This window comes from Protopterus annectens, chromosome 3.part1, assembly GCF_019279795.1.
Source record: "Protopterus annectens isolate FY-2018-M chromosome 3.part1, PAN1.0, whole genome shotgun sequence".
NCBI classification, from domain to species: Eukaryota; Metazoa; Chordata; order Ceratodontiformes; family Protopteridae; genus Protopterus; species Protopterus annectens.
Genome location: NC_056732.1, coordinates 1,341,570,716 through 1,341,594,716, shown reverse-complemented (window position 1 = coordinate 1,341,594,716; position 24,001 = coordinate 1,341,570,716). Strand labels below are relative to the sequence as shown.

The 24,001-nt window shown below is 40.6% G+C and overlaps 1 protein-coding gene across 1 annotated transcript in view; it reads left to right on the top strand.

Annotated features, from left to right (window-relative positions):
• ADHFE1 (alcohol dehydrogenase iron containing 1) overlaps positions 1-24,001 on the top strand; it is a 1,104,832-nt gene that overhangs the window by 587,625 nt on the left and 493,206 nt on the right. The window contains exon 10 of the mRNA XM_044067374.1: positions 2,025-2,123. Coding sequence (XP_043923309.1) covers positions 2,025-2,123 — 99 coding nt within the window. The remainder of the gene's footprint in view (positions 1-2,024; positions 2,124-24,001) is intronic.

Here is a 24,001-nt window from a genome sequence, read left to right as displayed (position 1 = left end):
ATTATGAAGTGAAACTATATATATATATATATATATATATATATATATATATATATATATATATATAGTCAGAGGTGTGTACTAGGCTAATGGCCCTGGAGCCTTTACAAGCCTAGCCCATAGAAGTGCCCTGGCATCGTGCCGCCCAACGTTAGTTCCCAGTGCCTCTATCAAGTAGAGCCACTGGAGTGATCCCCAGGGTGAAGTTTCTATTTCCCATCCACTCATCAAGATTTATCATGAAGAGGGCCACTGAGGTGCTCTGCTTGACATGTATGGGAAGTCTATTCCAGTGCATGGGCAGTCTCTGGGTTATGAACCTGCCCCTCCAGCATGTTCTGTTGATTGTGGTAATGAGGTTGAGGTCTCTGGAGCATGTGGTGTGGAGAGATTGGGATGTCTTTAGATGTATCATTTCTAACAGTGCTGGGTCAGACATGGCTTTGTATGTCAAGCAGAGATTGCCTCTTAGTAGACTATATGAGACAGAGAATAGCTTGGAGTTTTTTTGAGTCTGTCCATTTAGGACATGTGTTTAAGGCCTAGGATCCTCTTTGTGAGGTACTTTTGTGGCCTTTCAGCTGTTGCAAGTGTCTACTGAGGTACATGCCAAATGGGGCATTATACTCTATGATTGGCCTAATGAGGGAAGAGTAGAGAGAGATGATTACCTCTTTCTTCCTGGATGCAAAACCCTTGGTAATGAGATGTGGCACATAGAAGGACTTTCTGACCACAATGGTAATGTGGTGGTTGAAGGAGAGGTGGTTGTCAACCTGTGACCCCAGATCTCTTATAATGCCTTCAGTGTTCAGTGGGCTCCCACTGATGTGGTAATTAGTGGGAACTGAGTTTTTCCCAAAGGGGATGGCAACGCATTTTTTGGCATTAAGCTTAAGGCCATGGTTTTGACACTAGTCTTTGGTCTCGGTGTGGCCTTTCTGTAGGATGTCTACATCACTTGAGGACTTAATAATGGCTCCCAGCTTGCAGTCATCTGCAAATTTGGTCAGCCAGAGTTCTTCCGTGTTGGCCTGGACTTCTAAGAAGTAGATGCCAAACAGGAGAGGACTCAGTCCTATCCCTGTGGGACTCCATTCGTGACTGCTCAGCAGTCTGACTTGGAGTCTGCTACTTTCACACTGTGGGTTCTATCTGTGAGCCAATTTTCAACCCACCTAGTGATTTAGGGGTTGATGCCTAGTTTGGTGAGTTTATCAGTAATTCCTGAGTGGGGAATGGTATCAAAGGCCTTGGCCAGATCGAGATAGGCTATATAAACTGCCTTGTCCTCATCCACAGCTCTGGTGACTGGCTCAAAGAAGTCAACCGGGTTGGGCAGGCAAGATCTCCCTTTCACAAAACCAAACTGCGTGTAATCTAGAGTTTGGAGATTCCCTATATCCTTGTTAATTAGGTCCATGATGATGCGCTCAATAGCCTTACATATCAGACTCATCAGGCTAATGGTGAAATAATTCCAAGGGTCTATAGTCCCTCCTCCTTTGTGGAGAGGGATGGCTGTAGCAGTGCGCTTTTTGGTAGGAACAATGCCTGAGGTGAGGTTGTGATTGAACAGGGCACACGGGTGAGGAGGTACCAGTTCACTCTGTAGTTCATGTAGAACACAGCCAGAGATATTGTCAGGTCCCGTAGAAGCTGTGTTCTTGGCCTTGGACAATGCTGTTTTAAGTCTGTATGTCTGTAGCACAATACCATACCAGCAAAACTGAGTTTTTAGAGCCCCATCCTTTTTGTCTTTTATTTCTTTTTTATTTTATTTTTGTTTGTTTATTTTTGGGGGGGGGAGCTGAGTTGCTGAAGTCTGCTATTGCACTATTACATTTATAATTCTGTAAATTGTGTTTACAGGGTGTGCTAGCATAAGTTTGTCATTGCATGTAAAGCTGTTTTTACTAAATATAACACATTTTTATTATGCATCCCTGAAAACAGTCTTTGTAGTCATCAGTTTAATAAGTTAAATGGGATTGATTAACATTGTTCACCCTTACTGTTTACAGAGCTATCAGGAATGCTGATGATCTGGAAGCTCGATCTAGTATGCACTTGGCAAGTGTATGTGCTGGTATTGGTTTTGGAAATGCAGGAGTTCATCTTTGGTAAGGTGTTTTTTTTATTTAAAGTTATAGTTTTATGAGCTGGAGTGTACTGTTTCTTGCCCAAGAAATATTCAAGTCCTAGCTTTGTCCTTAATAACAGGACTTTATTTATATCTCAGAATAATATCTGGGCTTAATAGTCTTTTGTTGAATTACAATATACCCTATTTTAACCATACATTAAACTTGCATCCTGTGAATAAACTGTGTAAACCTCCAACATGTACATATCCCAGGCACATAAAAGCCAAGAGGGCCAACTGTAGAGGCATGTCTGTTATCTCATCTTTAGGAACTTTAGCCACATCGGACTTTATACAAAGGAATTTATAGATATATATATATATATATATATATATATATATATCTGTGTGTGTGTGTGTGTGTGTGTGTGTGTAAGCAACTGAGTTCTAAAGTATATTGCATACGTATCACTCAATATCTGTATTATACTTAACTCATTTTTATTCTTTTATCCTTCCTTTTGCAATTAATCATACTTATCTGTACATAATTTCTCATCATCAGATTGTTACAGTAAAGATTATTTCACAAACAATATGATGACCTTATCTTGAAGTATATATCAGTTTATGTTTAGAACTACATATCAGTTTATGTTTAGAATTGTACTCTGTTGCATTTTTGAAATTCTTCCATTGTCTTGCTTTGTAATTTTGAATTTAAACTGATTTTTCTCATGTATCTGGAGTTACTTGGTATTTAATTTGTATGCATTTGGGATTTTTCTCCCCAGGCCTTTGCTGACAGTGGGTACTTTAGACCCAGTCAGACTTTCCCAGTAAACAAATATCAATAAGTAAATAAACAAATGAAATAATTAACTTTGACAGGTATGCGATACCAAAATTCATATACTCTTGTGCCCCCACTGCATTAAGCAGTGTTAAGGCATGAATAAATAAAGAAAATAGCATAGATTAGTACATCTGGAGTATTTTTTTGTGCATGCTTGTGGGGGCGGGGGGTAAGAAGGTACCTTCAGTTCCTAGAGTCTCGGTCTCGTCAGGTCACAGGAAGTCTATGACACAGAAAGTTTTACTTCGGTGCATTTTAGGGCCACTTACTCCTAATCTAGGTGTAAAATCATTAGTGCCTCAAAATGTAAAAAGGCATGTATGTACCTACTGATTTCCTATTGTGTGTCTTTTTTATGCACTGATCTATTCTGCTTTGTTTTGTGTGCTGAAGCCTCACACAGTCTGTAGTCTGCTTGTTTTTATTAGTAACTGTTGAGCACCATTTCCATATCTCTTTTTTGTTTCATATGGGGTTATGCTTTCCCTTGATGGAGGGGATTCTTGTGGCCTTTTGACCACAGAGCTATGTTGCCTGATCTGTGTGTTCCAAATGGGAATGCCCCTTGGTAACTTGATGTCAGAGGACAAAACAAGCAAGAGTGGTCAAACGAGAATAATCCAGAATGTGACCTCCACGACAGCTTAATTAAAGAATCAGAAAATCCTTCTTGGATTAAAGGGTACCCACATTCATCCCTCTGAAGTCAATCCTGGGAGTGGTTTGCACAGGTGAGTGTTTGGTGGATGGTGATCCACATAACGTCAGCAAGCTGCATCTGAAGGACCTGCACTCTATTTCTGTGTGGACTTAGAATCTTCAAGGTAAGGAAGTGGGAGTTAGGTTTGATGCAAGTCAAATTAGAACCAGTACTGGATTAGATCCTGCCAATGTAAATTGGCTATTGGGATCTGGACTTATCTCCTCATTGCCCAAGAAGGAGCCAGAGTTTCTGAAGGAATTTAAAGAGTATGGGTGGTCTCTCCCTCTCTGTCTTTTGTCATACTCAATCAGTGACATTCTGACAGTGCCCTGGAAGGGGATGTGGGTATATCTGCAAGCCCCTAGCTTCATGTGTAGAAGAGAAAGCCACCTCAGTGTAGTAGAAAGAAAAGCTCTTTCTGGATTTGCATATGCACATGATAGCTTTTCCTGACTCTTCAGCCTTCTTAGAGCCGGGGAGTGTGGTGCTTGATAAGGTTCAACTTATTGATTCTGAGAGATTTATTTAATGATGCTAATATGTGGATGAGTGTGGTTAGAGGGAGCAGCCTGCCTGTTCTGATCCCATTGGTTCTGGATTTCTGTTCTAATTATGGACTGTCCATAACAAGCATCATGTTTGAATACAGGGCTGCTCCTAAGTGTACTTGGTACCAGAAGACCTTGGGCCAAACTTTGATGATTGACTTTGTAGTCCTGTCATTAAACCTGAGGCCTTTTATTCTTAACAGTCAGGTCAAGTCTTACTGAGCTGTTACTCGATCATGACTTGGTAATTAAGGTCAAGTCAGTGGCTGGATAGACACAGGAAGCCCCACCCTGAAGTCACAGGGCCCTGGTAACACCTTTAAAATGCTTCTGTCCAGGATGAGTTCACCTCCTACCTTCAGAGGATCTACTCCCATGTAGCTGTAGAGGTCAAGGGTATGGAGTCTGAATAGGCCCTGTTGAGGTAGTCGAAAGGAGTTAAACCCAGCAGACATTCAGTGCTTGTCATGACTGTAACTGTAGGGCCAATTGAGGGATATTAGAGGTCCGGAAATCATTAGTATTAGACTCTTTCTATGTACTGCTAGCAGGGGCATCAGATTTGAAAAAAAAGAGCAGGAGTAAAGGGGAAATGGTGCAGGCAGCTAGAATGGTGTCTAGGGAATCTGATTTTATTGACTAGATAAATTTCATCTCTCAAATGTTTAAAGCCAGAGGGTACCCTGACCAGTTATTGATTTCCCTTAAGGAAGAAATTATCGATAAGAGGAAAAGAATGTTTTATTCACCCATTTTGACAGGTGAAGCAGTGGGGAGAGACAATTTATTATTAGTCAACATCAATAAGAAAAAAGTGGACGGCCATTTTTCATTTATAAGTACATATAACCAAAATACCCCAGATACTTGTGGTATAGTTAAGAAAAATTGGCCTTTGTTAACGTATGACCACGACCTGCTAGAATTATTTGGGAACACTCCTACTTTTATGTTCAGGAAAGATTTAAACAAAGATTTATTAGAGAGAAGTCAAAATAACAATGGTACAACAACTTTTCATCTAATAATAGGAAATTTTAAATGGGGCAGATGCAGCCAGTGCCCATTCATTTTTGAAACAAACCAGTTTTTTTGGTTACATAATTTTAGGATTAATATTCATTCACATTTTAATTGTGTTTCAAAAAATGTTGTATATGTGGCCAAATGTTTAGTCTGTCCCACATTTTACGTGGGCAAGACTACTAGGTTATTCAAAAACAGGATATATGAGCATGTTCTTGACATCTCTAAAGCTGTAAAAACATATGCATTAAGCAGACATAGAGAGAGTTTTAAGGACCACACCTTTAAATTTTTGGTATTGCAGCAAATTATTAATGATGCACAAGGGAAAGTGGTTCCTGAACACCTTGAGGCTTGTGAATTACGTTGGCAACTCAGGCTTAATGCTACAGAATATCCTGGCTTGAATGAATGTGTCAGTATTATAAGTATTTTAAAAATGAAAAATATGGTTGTTTTTTATGACATTTTAGCATGTATAATTTAGGTTATACTTGCCCAAGTAAATTAGTACTTCTTTTAATTTTAACAAGTGTTAATTGTGTCATTTAGGTTTTGTGAGATGGTATATAAAGGGAAGTGTGGTTGTTAGTTCATTGTTCTGAACAAGTCATGTTAGTACACAGATGAAAGAGCTTAACAAGAAAGCTGTTTTCTGGAGCTTCAGTGGTCTGCCTTCTCCTTCGTTTTATTGATGTTTTCTGTTGCTAGTTGCATGTCCATTGATCTGTAGATACTAGCAGGCCAGGAATGTAGCACCAGAGGCAGTCACTGGTGCAAAGTCCCAGGTGTCAATAGAGTTTTGTGAGACCATGGAGATTAACTTTTGGATAGTCTCAAAGACATTCCCATGATTTAGGAGGAAAGCCAGGGCATTACCCAGGCTGCTGTCAGTAGGGGGTAAAGGAAGACCACTCCTGACCAGAAACACTATCTTGAGATGGAAGGAATACTGTGAGGAACTTCTGAAACCAGGGGACATGCCATCTACCGAGGAAGCAGTACCAGAAACAGTTGAGTTGTATCTATTTGTGTAGGGGAAGTTACTGTTGCAGGTGAGCATTTCTGCTGTGCCAGGATTGAGTGGATGCATTCCATCTAGAAATGTTGAAGGTGCTGGATACTGTTGGGAGTGCCTGATTAATGTTTCATTCAGTATTGCACAAAAGGTAGGGACAGAACCTGTGGACTGGCAAACTGGAATGGAGTTCCTCATTTTCAGAGAGGAGGGGGCAGGAGGGTCCATTTCAGATACAGAGTTATCATACTTCTCAGCGTCTGGAAAGTCTTTTTGTAGGCTACTGGATAATTAAGCCTATGATTCTAAAGGAGGATTGTGGATTCCATCCTGGCTGTAACACAGTGAAACATTTTTTGTCATTGTACTAATATTGGAAGGATCACAGGAGTTTGCCAGTACTGTTTGTATATTGTGCACCTGCAGATGACATGTAACTGCTTACTTCAGAATGTCTTGTGGGAAATGCTATAAAGGTGTGACATCTCAGAGGCACAGATGTATGCCATTTAATCCATCTATCTGAGGAGTGAGAGCTCTGTCCACATTCTCTTCATGAAAGCTGTTGTTATGCCACTGTTTTAACTCATTCCCTCCAGTAGAGCTCGTGTGTACCTTAACTTCCAGTGGGTGTGGGAAATGCTATAAAGGTATGACATCTCAGAGGCACAGATGTATGCCATTTACTCCCTATCTAAGGAGTGATAGCTCTGTCCACATTCTCTTCGTTAAAGCTGTTATGCCATTGTTTTAACTCATTCTCTCCAGTAAAGCTCTTGTGAGTGTGTACCTTAACTCCCAGTGGGTGTGGCTTCAGCCTTTAAAAAAAATATCACCTTACAGTTCTAACAAATACTCCTTGACAGAAGTCAAATATCAGTAGAATTCTGTTTGCTATCATGTATGCTTCAGGATAAAATATTCTAATACCTTGTATGTAGCACGGTTTTGAAATTATTAATGCAAATATGAAGAAACAATATTTGATGCCTAGAGGCACAATAGGAGGTAACTGCAGAAACACTTGGGAGGCGTGCTCATAGTGTGATGACCCAACAGATCCCAGGAGGTATTGTTTAACATAAAAAAATACTACTAAAATTACTCCCTGATGTCTTAATTAATAATGTCTCACTGTACATTTTTTAATCAGTGTTTTTTTGCACATCAAACCTTATAGGTTCATAGATTAGTACCTATTATAATATATTAAACCTATTATAGTTGTCCTCAAAGTTGTTGATTAGGGTATTCCACTGGGTGCAATATATTTAGATTTTACAAAAGTATTTGACAGTGATCCACATATAGTAGACTCCCTTTTATCTGGTCTGACTGGGACTGGACCTTAGGCTGGATAAAATAATGGCTGGTTAATCAGAAAAAGCATATAAAATAGCATTTATAGGTTATAAATCAGCTAGAATAACATGATTTGTGTTAGTATGCATTTTTCTAATGTATATAAAGACTAACATTCAAATGTGTGTCATTATTTAGCCCAGAGAAGGAGAAAGTATTGTTCTTCTCTGTTGTCTTTTGCTAGGGCTATGGCAGAAATTTGATGTCCAGTTAAAGAGGAGGCCAGTTAAAAAGAGAGGCCGGATAAGAGGGAGTCTACTGTAATGTAATGGGTAACCAACTTTAGGTTCTCTAAAGCAACCCATCTATTTCAAGTTAGATTTGAGAGTTGTTAAGCTCTTATTCATTTCAGGTTATAGTATTAAATAGAATGTCTACACCTAGGCGTCTGTCTACAGGCATACCCCAAGGTTCTGTGATTTGCCCATTTTCTTTTTTTTTTTTTACAATATTTCTATTAAAAACTATTATCTGTAGAAAATTTGCCGATGATACTAAAGATTGTTGTGCGATTTAGTAATGTATATGATCAGGAAAACTTTGCAGCCACAACTTGATTCTGTACTTAATTGGTCAATCACCATATTTCATTTTAATTTCATAGATTCAGTCCAGAATAGTTGTTTACATAAAAGTATATTTGTATTGAATCAGTCAGTGCGTATAAAGACCTGAGAATTATAATTAGTCGGGATCCTTCATTTACATCTCAAATTGATTTTATTTATGAAACAAGACCATGTGCTTTGCTAGATCATATGATGTATTTCCATTGTAAAGTGCCCCAATCTGATGCTCTGTATCTGAGTTAAAAAAAAAAAAAAAACTTCCACCAGATGGCAGCACAATTTACCAGAAAAAAAACAAGACACAAAGGAAAATTAACATTAGGATTATAGTCAGTTTACCACAATCTGAAAAGGATCAATTTGATTAAGGTTTACAAGTGTTTTCATGATGAAGTTGTTGCTGCTGCTGATTTAAATGTTGTATTTTTGGTTCACTGGGTACATACCCATAATTGTATGATTTACTCACATGTGCAAACTATTAAATCCACTAATGTAAATATATTCTACTCAGTAAGAAATGCTGAACAATGGAACAGCCTACTGTGGTTGCCAGAAGGGTGACGTCATTAGCAGAGATTAAACTGAACTTAATATTGTTGGAATATGTAGATTTATGCTGTGCTACATTTGTCAAAAACTCCAAGACGATTATTTAAGGAACATTGTTCATACTTCAGAGTGGGAGTAGAACTCTGCCAAGGGTGCATCATGTTTTCCCTCCCTTACAATTTTCATGATTTTCATGGACATCTTATCAGGGAGAAGCTGAGGCAGTCATTTTGGGGATTCAAAGGTCACAGATTTCTTGTTTGCACATGAGGTCATCCTCTTAGCCTCAGGTCTTTCTGATGTTCGGCAAGGACAAGAGTGGCTCACTCCTGAGTGTGAAGAAGATATCACCTTTGAATCATGGTTCACTTCCAGGAAAGAAAGAATTGCCCTTTATACTTTTAAAGGAAGCATCTACCTTAATGGGAGGGGTTTAACGGGAGGGGTTTAAGTATCTTTAGAACTTGTTCACAAGTAAATGCAGAGTGAACCAAACAACTGATCTGTGAATGTGTGCATTGGGAACAGTACTGTGGGTGGGCGGCCACGGTGGTGCAGCGGTTAGCATTGTCGCCTCACAGCAAGAGGTTCTCCGGTTCAATTCTCGGCTGGGGTGTCTTCTGTGCAGAGTCTGCATGTCCTCCCTGTGGTCGTGTGGGTTTCTTCTGGGTGCTCCGGTTTCCTCCCACATACCAAAGACATGCTGTAGGTGGATTGGACACTCTAAATTGGCCTTAGATGTGAGTGTGTGCGTGTGTGTGCCTTCTGTGGAAGCTTGGGCGTCGGCTGGCAACTCGACACTGTAAAATTCCACTGCCAATCATGAACAGACAGATGATCCGCTGTGGCGACCCCTAACCAGGAAAAAGCCGAAAGAAGAAGAAGAGGGAACAGTACTGTGGGTGCTCTGTTATGGTAATGTAGCAAGACCTGAGTCATATGACAGAGTTGTCAATTCCTTTGTCCTTTGGCATGAAAAGTCAGTCTTTGTCCTCTTCCACATGTGTTTGATCTTAAGCTTTGGACATTGTCAAAAGAATGAGATAATGCATGCAATGACAGAAATGAGATTTCTTTACAATGGAGAAGGGCTTACTATTTGTGATAAAGTGTGAAGCTTGGTATTACAGGATAATGTTGCGACTGCAGCAGTGAGAATGATGAACATCTTAATTTCTGTGAAGAAATTGACCTTTTAGAGAAGGAAAGCCACCAAATGTCAGGAAGTAAAGCACATGGCCCTCTGAATTAAGCATTAGCTTGGATGGATATACAGCTTTTCACTGGTGGTTCTTTTTAAAGAAACTCTGGGACCATAATTTATAACCCAGTTTGAAAGAGTACAGTCTTTAGTTTGACAGTTTGTTTCTTCCTGCAACATGATCAGGTTCGTGGTTCTGGAATATTTCAGTTTAACTGTTCTTTTTAAAAAAAAATATGGCTTTAGGACTATTAATCTGCATGCAGAAAAAAATGCCTTCTAATTCCTCCAGTGTGTCCTGTCTGGGTCTATCTTGGGACCACCACCTTGTCTGATAGTGTCCAATATATTACTTCCTTTGCTTCATTTTAATTTTATATGCATCTAACTTTTCTGGATGCTCTTTTATTTGAATATTAGTTATCTACACTGCTGTACACACAACCACAGCTTTTTCTTCCGGTGACAAATCAGATTCAGATGGAAGTCTGCATTTTACTTAATCTTCTTTTATGCCACATGATTCTGTCTCTCTGCTGTGAATTGTGCAAATTGCATTTTTTTACCTCTGTGCCTTAGATCAGTCACATATGTGTCAAGTGAGACTTGTAGGAGGTTCCACTGTGCATCCTCACTAGCACTTTAACCACCTCACCCCTTCAAAGGAGTAGTATTTCTCCTGCCCAGGATGCAACAACCAGCCAGCTTTAGAAAGCACTAGCTCACTCCCATTCTTAAAAACTGACTGCTGTTTGGCCAGACTCTTGGAGAGAAATCAACAATCAGAAGAATGTAGACAATTTCACTACTTTGTTATCACCTGAAGAGAAAGCAGCTCTGGGCTTCACAGGAATAGCAGTCAGCTTCAAGCTTCATTTCTGGCAGACAGGCCCCTAAAGGGGAACCCTTCCACATGGAAATTATTGCCTTTTTAAGAAAATTTATTTTATTTGCTGACTAAGTGGTATTTCCTCTTTAATAAAACCAGTATTTTAAAATAAGAGAGGTTTTCTGTCACGGATCTCGATTTTTAGAACAGGGCTTATGGGGGCTACTTTGTGGTAAAAGTGTATGAGAACTTTTAGTTGTGTGTGTATATTTTAATGATTAGGAAGTGTTTTACAGGGCAAGAAAAGTATTTTAACTCAAATGCTTGCATACAGTTAATGACAACTTACCTTCAATTCTTTCTGTCAACGCATTTCAAAATTAAGGTACGACAATTTTTTTTTAATGTACTGTTTGTGTTTAACTTTTGAAAGGGACTCTGTGGGGGAAGTGTGTGCATGCTGCTTGTGGACACTTGTCTGACAACTTTCCTTCTGACTATCTCATTCCAGAAGCACTTAACTGGCATTCAGAGATCTTCCTCAACCACAGCATGGAGACATACTCCAGTACTGGCTATTAATCTGCTGTACCTAAAAAGCAAAAGCAACACATTAAGGAGTCCTTGCCGCTACTGCGGCCCCAGACAGTGCCTGACTCTGTAGTGGCCCTACCATTGTTCCTCAGACCACTCACTCATTTCTCAGAGTTCCTTTGATATAGCCCCTTCAGGCACCATGAAATTGGGGTTAGCCATGTCCCATGCAGCTGTTACAGTGTCCAATCCAGGCATGAGAGAACTTTCCTCTTTAAGTCTGAAAAATACTTCAGGAAGTTCCGCACAGGGTGGCCAGGGAAGGAGACCTCATGCTGGGGGGCATCCCTTAGCTGGTCTTCTTCCAGGGTGGTCCATGCATATATTGCTCATCTGAAGACATGGTGTCTGTTTATAAAGGTGATTTTCTTACCTTAGCCTAGAACTCCGAAATCTTTACCAAAGTTCAAGTTCGATAAAGAAATTCCTTAAAAAAAGTTTGCCAGAGGATTCTGACATTAGCAGAAACAGGGCTTTTTTTCTGATGGAGATTCCAAAGCCCAAAACTCTTGATTCTGAGGAAAGTCGGTCCTCTACTGCTCCAGTGACTGAGTTTTTTCTTATCAGTAATTATTTGGAGAATGAATAATGTACAGGTGGATGTCCTCCATAAACTTAGTAGGTATCGTGATACATTACACATGGGTGTATCATATACTACAACCATCCCTTTTATTTTGTCAGTCTTGGAGGAAGTGTTTAAAGCTGCTTGTAATAACCCTGACTTAATCTTTAGTCCCCCAAAAGGCAGGTAGACTTTATGAAGTACCTCAAGCTAGCAAATTCTTGTTTTCCCATCTTAGATCTGATCCAGCTGACATTTTGCCCTCTTTACCAGCTAGAAACAGACAGTCATTACTAACCCTTCTTCCATTGATAAAGAAGGTAAGGTATTAGATGTGATAACAGAATTTTCTCCAGTTTCACTTTAGTATAGTATACAGCATTCTTAACTGTTAAGCGCACATGTGGAAGTTTATTCTTAGTTGTGGAGACTGTTTGAGGGAATACGCTGCCATACTTGCTTCAGAATGTAGCTCCTGTCTGAATCCTGTTATTTCTTCCCTGTCCCAAGTGTCTAAACTTACTTTGAAGAGTGTGTATGACTGTGCAGGTACTGTGACTAGGGCCATTGTTACTGCTACAGTTTTGAAGAGGTTTGCTGTTGAAGTAAAGTCTAAGATTTTAAACTCTGCTTTAGATAAGGAGATTTTGTTTGACCATTCCGCCTTTTAGGTCCTCAAAAAATTTGGTGAGTGAGGGAAATTAATTCAGGGAGTTTCTAAGATTTTCAAATCGTCCATTGGAATTCTCTTAAGTCCTCTATTCCCTTTAAATAGCAAAATATGCATTCCCTGTTACATCCAGGCAAACAGAGAACAAAAAAAAAAAGATACCAGGAGGGGGACAACAAAAAACAGGGATCCTTTCAGAAAAAGGGACAGTTTAATCCTTCAGAATGATTATGCCAGCAGTCCCCCCTCCCACCTGCCTGCATATGTCTAAATCTGCCCTAGAAACTGTCAATATTCCCCTTTGTTAACAGATTGTATTAGACTCTTGGGTGATGAAATTAGTTTAAGAAGGTTGCTGTTGGCACTGGATTCACATATCTCCTTTCAGGGGAATTCCTCCCCACCCTCCAAACCAAATAAAGTTTTTTTCCCAGATTCGTCAACACTTGCTTGGCTCTTGGAATCATAGCAGAACCAGTGCCTTTAGATCAAGGGGGGGGGGGCTTCTACTCCATAATGTTTCTGGCTCCAAAGAAAAAGCTTTCATGGAAAATAGTTGAAGATATTTTCTTTCTCAACTTGATGGTGAAAAATGCCAAAATTCAAAATGTTGACCCTTCACAGTCTGTTACCTGTCATTCCTCTTTTGAGGTTTATGGTAATATTAGATTTAGTAAGCTTTCCTGGAGACCAGTTCTAGATCTTGCCTGTCCAAAACATTTTTTTGTGAAAATACCAAAATTCAAAATGTTGACCCTTCACAGTCGGCTACCTGTCATTTATTTTCTGAGTTTTATTGTAACATTAGATCTGGAAAATGTTTTATTACATTCCCATAGCCACAGGCTTCAGGTGATTTCTTACATTCTCTCTGTCTTGGGTTGCATTATCATTTCTCTGATAATCACATAATCAGTTCTCAGTTCAGCGAGATTTCAGATTTGATAATTGTTAAACAAATTTTTGGTACCACTCTTCAAAAATTCCACATTTAACTTGTAGGAAACAAGAAGCAGCTGCACGCTTTAACCATGGAAAAAAAGCCATCTTGAGCCAAAATAGAACTTTGCTGGACTAAACAAGGATACCTAAAAAAAATTTTCAGGTGCAAACTTTTTCCACCAGCCAATTATCAAAATGTTCTTTCACACTCAGGGCTATTTTACCCTTTTTCCATGAGGCTGTGCAACCTGGAGTATGATTATATAATTTGGGTGATGTTGGGTATAACACCCCATTACAGACAGGTACAGCTTTCTTAGAAAATAAATAGTGTTTCAATAATATCAGATGTGATGAGTTCACTCTCAGTAATTCAGTACTGGGAAACATTCAAACCAACCAAACTAACAAAATAATTTGACTAATTAGCCTCAAGCAGCAAAACATGTCAAAAGAAAAAAATTTAGTGTCACAGCGCATTTTTAAAGCAGTAAAATGCCACACTTCATATAAAATAACTACAGTAGTTTTAGAATCAAGGAACCAATAGATCTTCTAAAATATTTCTTTCATATAGTAACTGCTGTAAATTCATTAAGGGTTCCATTTTATAACGTACACTACAGTATCATTACTTCTTCAAGATAACTTGGCAGAAACCTGGAAGCAGTATCTACAGAATTTCAGTCTTCATAGTAACGCTTCAGGACAGTATTAAAAAAGTAAAAAAGTCAGTATTGCAATTTTATTGCATCTGACAGCTGATGATACAATTAAGGTATTTAACATGTTTAACCTCATTAAAGAACAGCAGTCTGATTGGATACCATTGTAAGTTCCAGCAGAGTTGGGAGCCTAAAAAGAGCCTGCCATTAACCCATTTGTTATTGCATTGGAAATAAGGGTTCACAAGACTCTTTTGATGTATTAGTGACTGAGTTAAGGCACTGTGCTAAAGAAAGAGAGTTTGGCAGTTTGCATGAGTCATTGCTGAGAGAGAGAACCTACTTTATCTGAATGTGATTTGTTGCTGGAAATGGTGTGATTGTGTATACAGCTTAGTAGTTAACTAATATTCAAGAGAAGCAAAGCAGAAACAGAAAGACACAGTGCTGAACTGTCTGCCTAATAAACTGTCCAAGTTTCTTCATCATACTACACACTAGTTGTTGACTTATGATATTTACAGGATGGCTAAATAACAAAAAACATAGTTCTTTTACTGATTCAAGTCCACTATAAATCTTGAAATGGACATTCATGTAAAACATTTACTGATGTTCCTGTCTAACCAAATGAAGGCTTACGTCCATCTGTGTAAAGAACCCATTAAGTGTAAAGAAAGGGCGCATTATGTTCTGCTTTGGACAAGAATATGCAAAAAAACATTGAACCAATGGTAAAAAGACTAACCACCAAATCTACAACCTGTATCATGAAACATCTCCCAATACGTAGTAATACCACATGTGATTCTGGATGGACCATGGACTAAGGTTTCTTCAGATTTGTTGTATTTCAAGGACCGCCATTATCTTATCTATGCCGACAACTACTTTAATTACTCTGATGTCAAAATAAAAAATATTCTCACTTTAGTTCACTGTTCGAGTTGCTCTGATTGGTGGGCTTCAGCCACTATCTGGCACAACTTCCTGAGCTGATCACCCTTCATACTCGTGGCATGCTTGATGTCCACTCTCAGGCACATCAGTATGTTCACTGTATGAAACTGACAGCTGCCTATGCCATCTCAGGCAGCCAGTTTGGTATAAACATTACAGTAATGCTTTTACATAGGGGCTGTGACCCTCCCATACACCCTTACTTATGTTAACTCGATGGTCACATAACCAAATCAAGGTGAAATACTGCAACCTGTGATATAGTCAAGAGAGACTCAGCACAGCTCCTCATGGTCCTGCAGAGTGTTACAAGCAGCAGAGAGATGAAAAGAGAGACTTTAAACAGATTAAGTATTTTTTTCTCTGCCTTTCTACTTGCGACTGCATATTCTCGCCGAAAAGCGAGTTTCTAGCTATTTTAAGATCTGAAAAAGCTTGATGTTAAGTTGTCAATCTAAGCCATTCTTGCTTGTGGGGTTCGAGCCATTCCTGTCAGTGTACCCTCTTTTAGTGGGAATATTCCCTTACCCTTGTTAGGCCTAGCCTTCCCCTCCTAAATTTTTTTGTTGTCAGGATTTTGTGTGTGACTGTCTGTTGTCCCTGTTAGTGTAATTTTTAATTTAATTTAATTTAAAATTTTTGTGGACTGGAGGTATTTGTGTGTCAGTGTGTTTCAGTGTTTCATCGACACAGTTATTTCATCTGTCATGCTTTCAGCCCAAGAGTCCTGCAGGAACGAAAAAAATAAGCTCATTTTAAGTAAAACCTCTGTGGAATCTATTCATTCGCCCGAGAATCACCCTTGCTCTCTCGAGAATTCGGAACCCGATCTTCTCGGTCATCAGGCTATCTGATCCAGCTAGGAATCCTTAACCATTGCTAACTCCTCCCATGCTCATCATTTCTTATGCTGATAGTAAAAGAGCCATCAGCCAGTCCCCAGCAGACCAATAGGGATCCGAATCTACTTCAAGGTTCTTTTTTAGTTCCAAAAAAGACAGGACTGAAAGCCAATATTAGATCTGCAAACTCAACAAGTTTGTAAAAGAGAATCAAGATTCCCGCATGGTCACGCCCAGTCCATTCTGCCTTTTCTGGCAAGGACAATTGATGTGCTAGATCTTCAGGATTTCCAGGTGTTTCCATATCTAGACGACTGGCTCCTCACACCCACCACCAGGCATCTTCTCCCAGAAATTACACCATTCACACCTGCAGAGGGGCTAGGAATTTCTATAAGAAAAAAAAATCTGCCTTGTCACCTTGTCATATATTACCTACACCTCAAAACAGCAAATGCCCAGACTTCTTTCTTCCTCCCAGGCCCAGGCCATCCCCAGAAAACCCAAAATCTTCTACTACTTACTTTTTCGCTTTCTTACCTTTTTCTCATGATACCTCAGCAACTTCAGGAGCCAAGCAAAGCGAGATTGAGAGATTTGGTTGATTCTCATATGGTTTTCCAATGGTTACATCATTACCTCATGTACTTTGCTCCACTCCACTTCTGCATACAGACTTCTCTTCCAGATCTTCCCACCCAACTGCACCAATCCATCAACTGCACCACACCATACCTTACACTAAAACCTCAGTAAATGGCGACGCTAGGAACATAGACCCCTATACTGCTCCAATTCATTTCGGCATTGGACTCTAGCTGATTTTTTTAATTCATCCTCTTCTTCCACAGTGAAAGTCAACTGGCTGGCATTTCAAATTTTCTTTATAGGCTAGGCTTTTGGACCACAACATTATGTCAACTAAACTTTTCAAAGGCTCCGGTATCTTTTATTTAAACCTCCCTCCAAACCCCCACCACAGTGGGAGGACTCCAAAGTTTTAACATCCTTCCTCTTTCCTTTTCCCTCGAACCTGGCTCGCTGCCTGTTCCTTGAAATTGCTTTCACTTTTCTCCTTTCTAGCTGCCATTACATCTGCCATATCTGAGCTTCATGATCTCTCTAGCCCCTCCTCTCTATATTATTCCCCTATCTAATAGGTATCCCCTAAGAACCCTATCAAACGTGGTCTCAATCCTGGCATCCCCAGAAGACTAATCATCTTCCATCCATCCTTTTTCATTTTCCGAATTCCATTGATCTTGATGTGAACAAAAGTTACATTATCTCTCTCAGCCTATCAGCTGAGATATAAGACATCTGACAAAATCAAAATTTTTAGGAAATCTGATTTTTTTTTTATCCTTTGCAGCAGACTCCAGGAGGCTTCTTAACTCTTATAAGAACTTTTCTTTGATCACTTCACTTTTATCACACTACATATTCAGCAGCAGCAATTGCTTCTTGCCCAATCCCCCAAAAGCCCATCTACCCAGAGCTCCAGCTACACTATCAAGCCCCTAGACACTATTTCCTCAGACACTACATGGGTGCAGCTCCACATGGGCCTCATCTCTCATTACCTTTGTCTCATTACCCAGTGAGACATTTTTCATTCCACCGTTTCCAGAGTCTGTTCATTGGAGCCACCCAGGAAGGAGGAGCCACCTATTTTTGCATTTTTACTGTTCCTGCACTTCTATAAATTGTTTTTGTGTTGTTTAACTGTTGTAGGCTACACAATCAAGTGCGCTAGCCTGTTTAAATTTAAAGCATTTACAGTGTTTCTTGTTAAGTTACTGTTGTTCTGTTGAAAAAAAAACAAAAACAAAAACAAAACCAAAAAAAATCATTGTTTCCTGCCTTTTCTGAACTAGAGTAGTCCAGATCTCAGGTTCTGCTGAATTCAGGGCTGTGGTATAAGTTCCTGTGTTGCCCATATCCTTATTTGGATAGGAGGAAGCTTCTCTGTTCACCAGTGTGATTGGGGAGCTTTGAGCAGCCTATCTGTCCCTGGATGAGTGGTCTCAGCCCAGCAACTAGTAGCTTACTGGCCGTTTTGGGCTGATTCCTATCTCTTTCAAGCACCCTGCCTTAAAACCCGCATTTGCGGGATTTGCGTACCGTGCAGCATCGCTTAATGTCGCGCAGCGCCATTTAAGCAGTTTTAAACTAGTCCCGGCTCGATAAAGTCTACTCTTCAATTTTTCCCTTAGAACTAGTCAAACTCTCAAAGCAAACACTCTACCTTCCTTCTACAGCCCAGCACTTGCTCAAATTCCTCAGTAAGCACTAACAAACTATAGCACTACACCCCCTTTTACTACCCAGAAGTACAAGGCTCCCTATTCATCCATTGCAGACAATCAATAAAACATTTTTTTAAACTATCCAGGCATGTCCAAAGTACAGTTTCAGGTATACTCTCCAGTCCAGCTGGTGAATCTGGGAATCTTGAGGCAATGTTAAATTGCCTTATGTAAACAGATAATCCTCTCCTCCTTCCAACAAACTCAAATGTATGTGAGAGATGCAAATATACAGCCAAACTGGAGGCTGAGTTCTCTCAAACCAAGACTGGCACAGTCAGTCAGGAGGAGACGGAAACCAGTCGCACCACACAACCAGTCTCACATAGACCAATCGCATCAGCAAACAAGACACATAAACTCACAAAAACATACTCGGAGGCTCTAAATGAAAATCTGCCAAAGCAGCAGAGACCTCCAAAGCAGACATCCAAGCAAACACTACCCCACAACAACCTTCACGTATCACATACTTGATAAAGTCAGTGTGCCACACAGTCGCAGCCCTTAAGGCTAAATAATGCACCTAATACACTAGTAATAGGAGACTCTATTGTCAGGCACACTGACATCCTGCTCACCAGACTGAACAAGGAGAAGGTCACTGTAAGCTGCCTGTCGGGTGCCAGGATCCGCCACGTAACACAAGCACTTGGGTCACTCCACAGCAGGTACAAATATGACTCTGTCATTGTCCATGTTGGTGTGAATGACCCGAGACATACCTCCCTGGACTACATGAAAAGAGACATAGAGGAGCTCTCTGATCATGTAGACCAGGCCGGTATGACCCTGACCCTGAGTAGCATCTTACCCTCTCCAAGAATGATGCCACAGTATAAAGGCAAAATGATCAATTTTAACAACTGGCTAAGCTATTGGTGTCTTTCAAAGGGGATCCAGTGTCTGTCAGCCTGGGATGACATGCTCGACAAGCCACGTTGCTTCGCCAGGGATGGCTTGCACTCACCCTTAGGCTTTTGAATACTGGCTAAGGCTCTTGCCACCCCCATAGTGCCTTTTTTAGGCAAAGCTCTAAAGACAAACCCACCTCCATAGACAATACCAGAAACAAAAAACTATGGGTAATGCTACTCAGTGCCAGAAGTCTAAACCTCATGATGCACGCACTTGAGGCACTCCTCAGTATGGAGAAAATCGATATCTGTGCAGTAACAGAAACCTGGTTCAAGGCTTCAGAAAGCACCCCAGCACTACCAGGATTCAACTCGTACCATACTTTTCGGCCCCAGAACTCAGACCGAAATACTAAAGGTGGGGGAGTATCCATAGTCATCAAGGATACTCACATCTCCAGGTTAGTGGCACTGCACAAGGCATCGGAGGCCATCCATGTGCAACTAACAGTGGGAAAAACTGCTTTTCAGTTTGTAGCCTGTTACAGATCACCCACCTTGTCTCACGACCCCCAGTCGGCATTCCTGAGAACATTGGAGAATATGAAGGTCTCACCAAACACCATGATATTGGGGGATTTCAGCTACCCAAACATTGACTGGGAAAACTACTCAAGTCCCAAGTCTTTTGCTCAATGGTTCCTGGAGTTTATAAACTCAAATGCCATGGAACAACTGGTCACCACTCCCACAAGAGGGGACAACATATTGGACCTGGTCATCATCAACATTGGCGATCATTGTTCCACACCAGAGGTAAACCCCTCGTTGGTAAGATCAGACCACAAACTAATCACAATGGACATCCATATCCCGACCCCACCCCCAGCCAAGGAAACCACTGTGAAAAATCTCTCAAAAGCAAGCTTCACACTTCTCAAGACCATGGTGGAAAATTTCAAATCCCCCGGGCAAATAGAAAATGCTACCCAAACTGCAGAATCCTTTACAAATGAACTCTATGAGCACCTACAGGAATGCATGGATCATGCCATCGCAAGTAAAACCAAGACTCACTCCTTCAAAAACAAGAGACCAGTCTGGTGGACCTATAACAGATTCATTGATAACATGAGTAATGCACAATATGGGAAGAAAAGAAGAAATTGTTAGTAAAGTAGAGGGGGACCTGAGAAAAATATCTATAGAGCTAAGAAGTTTGAAGCTGACAGGCATGCTTCTGATTATTACACATGTACAGTGTAATTGGCATAGAGATCTCATGATAGATATAAACTAGTAAGAATACTTGACATTAAGTACAAAAAGAAAAGGGTGAAGGGGGGATACTGGATGTGTAGTGACATGTAAGATCATGTTCAAAAAGAAAAAATAAAGAAGGGGGGACTGGATAAAGTAGGGTAGAGATAGAACAGGAAAGAGAGGCCTAGTATGGAAGTGTTAGATGTAAATAAACATTTTTTCAGCCTGGCTTAGTACAGGAGCAAAGCCAGTTGTTGGTATGGTGTTCCTTAAGAAGTTGTTTACATCTGGAAGTAGTGGTGTTATTGAATATTGTTTGAGGTATGGGGTTCCAGGATTTAGATACTTGGTTTGAGAATAGGGAATCCCCATAGCTGTTGTTGGATTTAGTTATTTTTAGTAGGATATTGTTGGAAGATTTTAGGAATCTACAGCTGGAGTAAAGCTGGATGAGGTGTTTGAGAGCAGGGTAGTTGTTTGTGTGGTGGAAGATGATATGAGTGAAAATTAATTGGTTACAGGTAAGAAGATTAGGATGTCCAAGCCATTTTAGTTGGTGCAGTGCAGTGGTGACATTGTTTAAATCAATTTTTTTTGAGGATTGTGAACAATGCTGAAGTATGTAGCAGGTTGGGAATTACATTATTTCTGGATATGGCATTTCTGGTGATGCCAATAAGGAAAGGCTTGGCTCTATATTGTGAGCCAAGCTTGATGTGTACCTTATTGAAAGTTATGACTAGGTGCTTGCCAAATCTAAGGTTGCTGTTGATGGTCACCCGAGGAGCTTAGTGTGTTTCACTGGTTCTATTATAGTTTTGTTGGAAGAATAGATGCTAAAAGGTGGAGGATGATCATCTGTTTTGTTACTAGTGAGGAGCATGAGTTTAGTTTTATTAGGATTGAGAGCAAATTGGGAGACTGGTAATTTTCGATGTCAGTGAAAGCTTTTTGGGTTGCTTGTACGAGTGCTGGTTTGGTGGGAGCTGAAAACAAGACAGCCCCTGCAAGTACGGTAACTGCACAGCTCCAAAAGCCAAATAGCAATCGAAAACACAGGGAAGTCAGCACACCATAACATTCAGTATTTAATCAAAAACTAGTTGAAAAGCATAATATAGAAGTAAAAAAGAAGACAAAACAGGGGAGCTGAACAAATAAGGGAGGAATCGACTGTGTATTGACCAATGTTTGCATGTCGAGTGACTGAGAAGAGTTTATTGGTGAAAGTATTGAAAAGCAGTGGGCTGAGTATGGAACTTGAGGTACACAGACAGAGACAGGTAAAAGGGAAGATAGTTCATTGTACCACTTGACTGCCTGTTGGCAGTTAGATAACAGGACTGTTTGTAAGCCTCTGAACCCCCCCCCCCCAAGCCTTTCTGTGTTGGAAGGAAGCATTCTAGCTTATCAGTGAGAGTGGTAAGTACTAGGTAGCGTATCTACCACACGATCCAGGAACAGATTCTTAGTTTTAGCACTTGAATTTGCTTATTCATGCTCAGCACCTGTTCAGAACTTGTTGTTAGCACTAAATAAGCTACAAATTACTACAGCACTCAACCTTCCACTTTACATAGAGGAAAACAGTTTTTGTACATACTTTCCTCACTTGCTTAGAGAAAAGCAGCTCTTGCACTTACTTTCCTCACTTGTCTAGAGGAAGTTAGTTTTTTTATTCAGGCATGTCCAGGGGTCAGCTCCCAGTGTTCTCTCCTGTCTATCTGATGAATCTGGGCATCTTGAGGCAATGTAGCAGTTGCCTCATGTACACAGACAACCCTCTCCTCCTACCACCCAACACCACAGTCTGTGAGAGATGCACTTATCTAGCCAAACTGGAGGTAAAGCTGTCTCCAACCAAGACTGAACTTGACAGTCAAGAGGGGAAGGTAAACACTTGCACCACACTATACTCATCACATAGTCCCACTAAACCTACACCACCAAAATCCACACACAGAAACACAAAAACATTCACAGAGGCTCTCAATAATAACCTTCTCAAGCAACAGAGACCTCCAAAGCAAAAATGCAAGCAACCTCCACCCCCCCAACACAACCCAAATGACACATAGCCCACAGACTCAGTGTGCCAATAAACCACAGCTCATAAGGCAAACCAATGTACCCAACACACTAGTCATGGGTGGCTCTATAGTCAGGCACACTGATGTCCCGCTCACCAGGCTAAACAAGTAGAAAGTTACTGTCAGCTAACTGTTGGGTGCCAGGGGCCACCACATAACCCACTCACTCAGGTCACTCTACAACAAGTACAAATATGACTCTGTCATTGTCCATGTTGGTGTGAATGACCTGAGACATACCTCCCTGGACTACATAAAAAGAGACATGGAAGAGCTCTCCGATCTTTTAGCCCAGGCAGGTATGACCCTAGCCCTGAGTAACATCCTGCCATTGCCCAGAATGATACCACAGTACATGGACAAAATGATTGACTTCAACAATTGGCTAAGCTTCTGATGGCATTCTAAGGGGATCCAGTATCTGTCTGCCTGGGATGATATGGTCGACAGACCACGATGCTTTGCCAGAGATGGCCTGCACCTGTTGCTCCTGGGATTCCGGATACTGGCTAAGCCTCTTGCCGCCCCTATAGTGCCTTTTTTAGGCAAGGTTCAAATGACAAATTCACCACCATAACAGGAACAGGCAAGCAAAAACTGAGGGTAATGCTACTCAATGCTAGAAGTCTAAATCTCAAAATGCACTCACTCGAGGCACTCCTTAAAATGGGGAACATCGATATCTGTGCAGTGACTGAGACACCTGGTTCAAGGCTCTAGAGAGCATCCCTGCATTACCAGGCTATAACTCATACCACACTTTTCGGCCATCTAACCTGGACCAGAACACCAAAGGCAGAGGTGTGTCCATATTCATTAAGGTATCCACACCTCCAGGCTAGTTGCGCAGCATAATGCATCCAAGGTTATCCAAGTGCAACTAACTCTGGGCAAAACTGCACTCCAAATTGTGGCTTGCTACAGATCCCACACGACGCCCCAGGATTCCCACTACTCTCTTCTTGAAAGACTGGAAAATATAAGGGTTCAACCAAACACCTTAATAATGGGCGATTTCAGCTACCCCACCATTAACTGGGAAAACTACCCAAGTACCAACTTCTTCACTCAACGCTTTCTGAAATTCATAAATTGCAATGCCCTGGAACAACTTATCCACACCCCCACCAGGGGCAGTAATATCCTAGACCTAATCATTACCAACATGAGTGACCAGTGTTCCACACCTGAAATCAACTCCTCATTGGTCAGATCCGAACATAAGCTAATCACCCTAGATATCCACATCTCGCCCCCAACCACCATTAAGTAAACCACGGTAAAAAATTTCTCCAAAGCCAACGTCATGCTTCTTAAGACAGAAGTGGCGAAATTCATGACACCCATGCAGATGGACAATAAAGTTACAACTGCTGAATCCTACACAAATGCACTCTATAAGCACTTACATGAGTGCGTGGATCATGCTGTCCCAAACAGAACCAAGACGCTATCCTCCAAAAAAAGGAACCAAATCTGGTGGCCCCCTGCCAT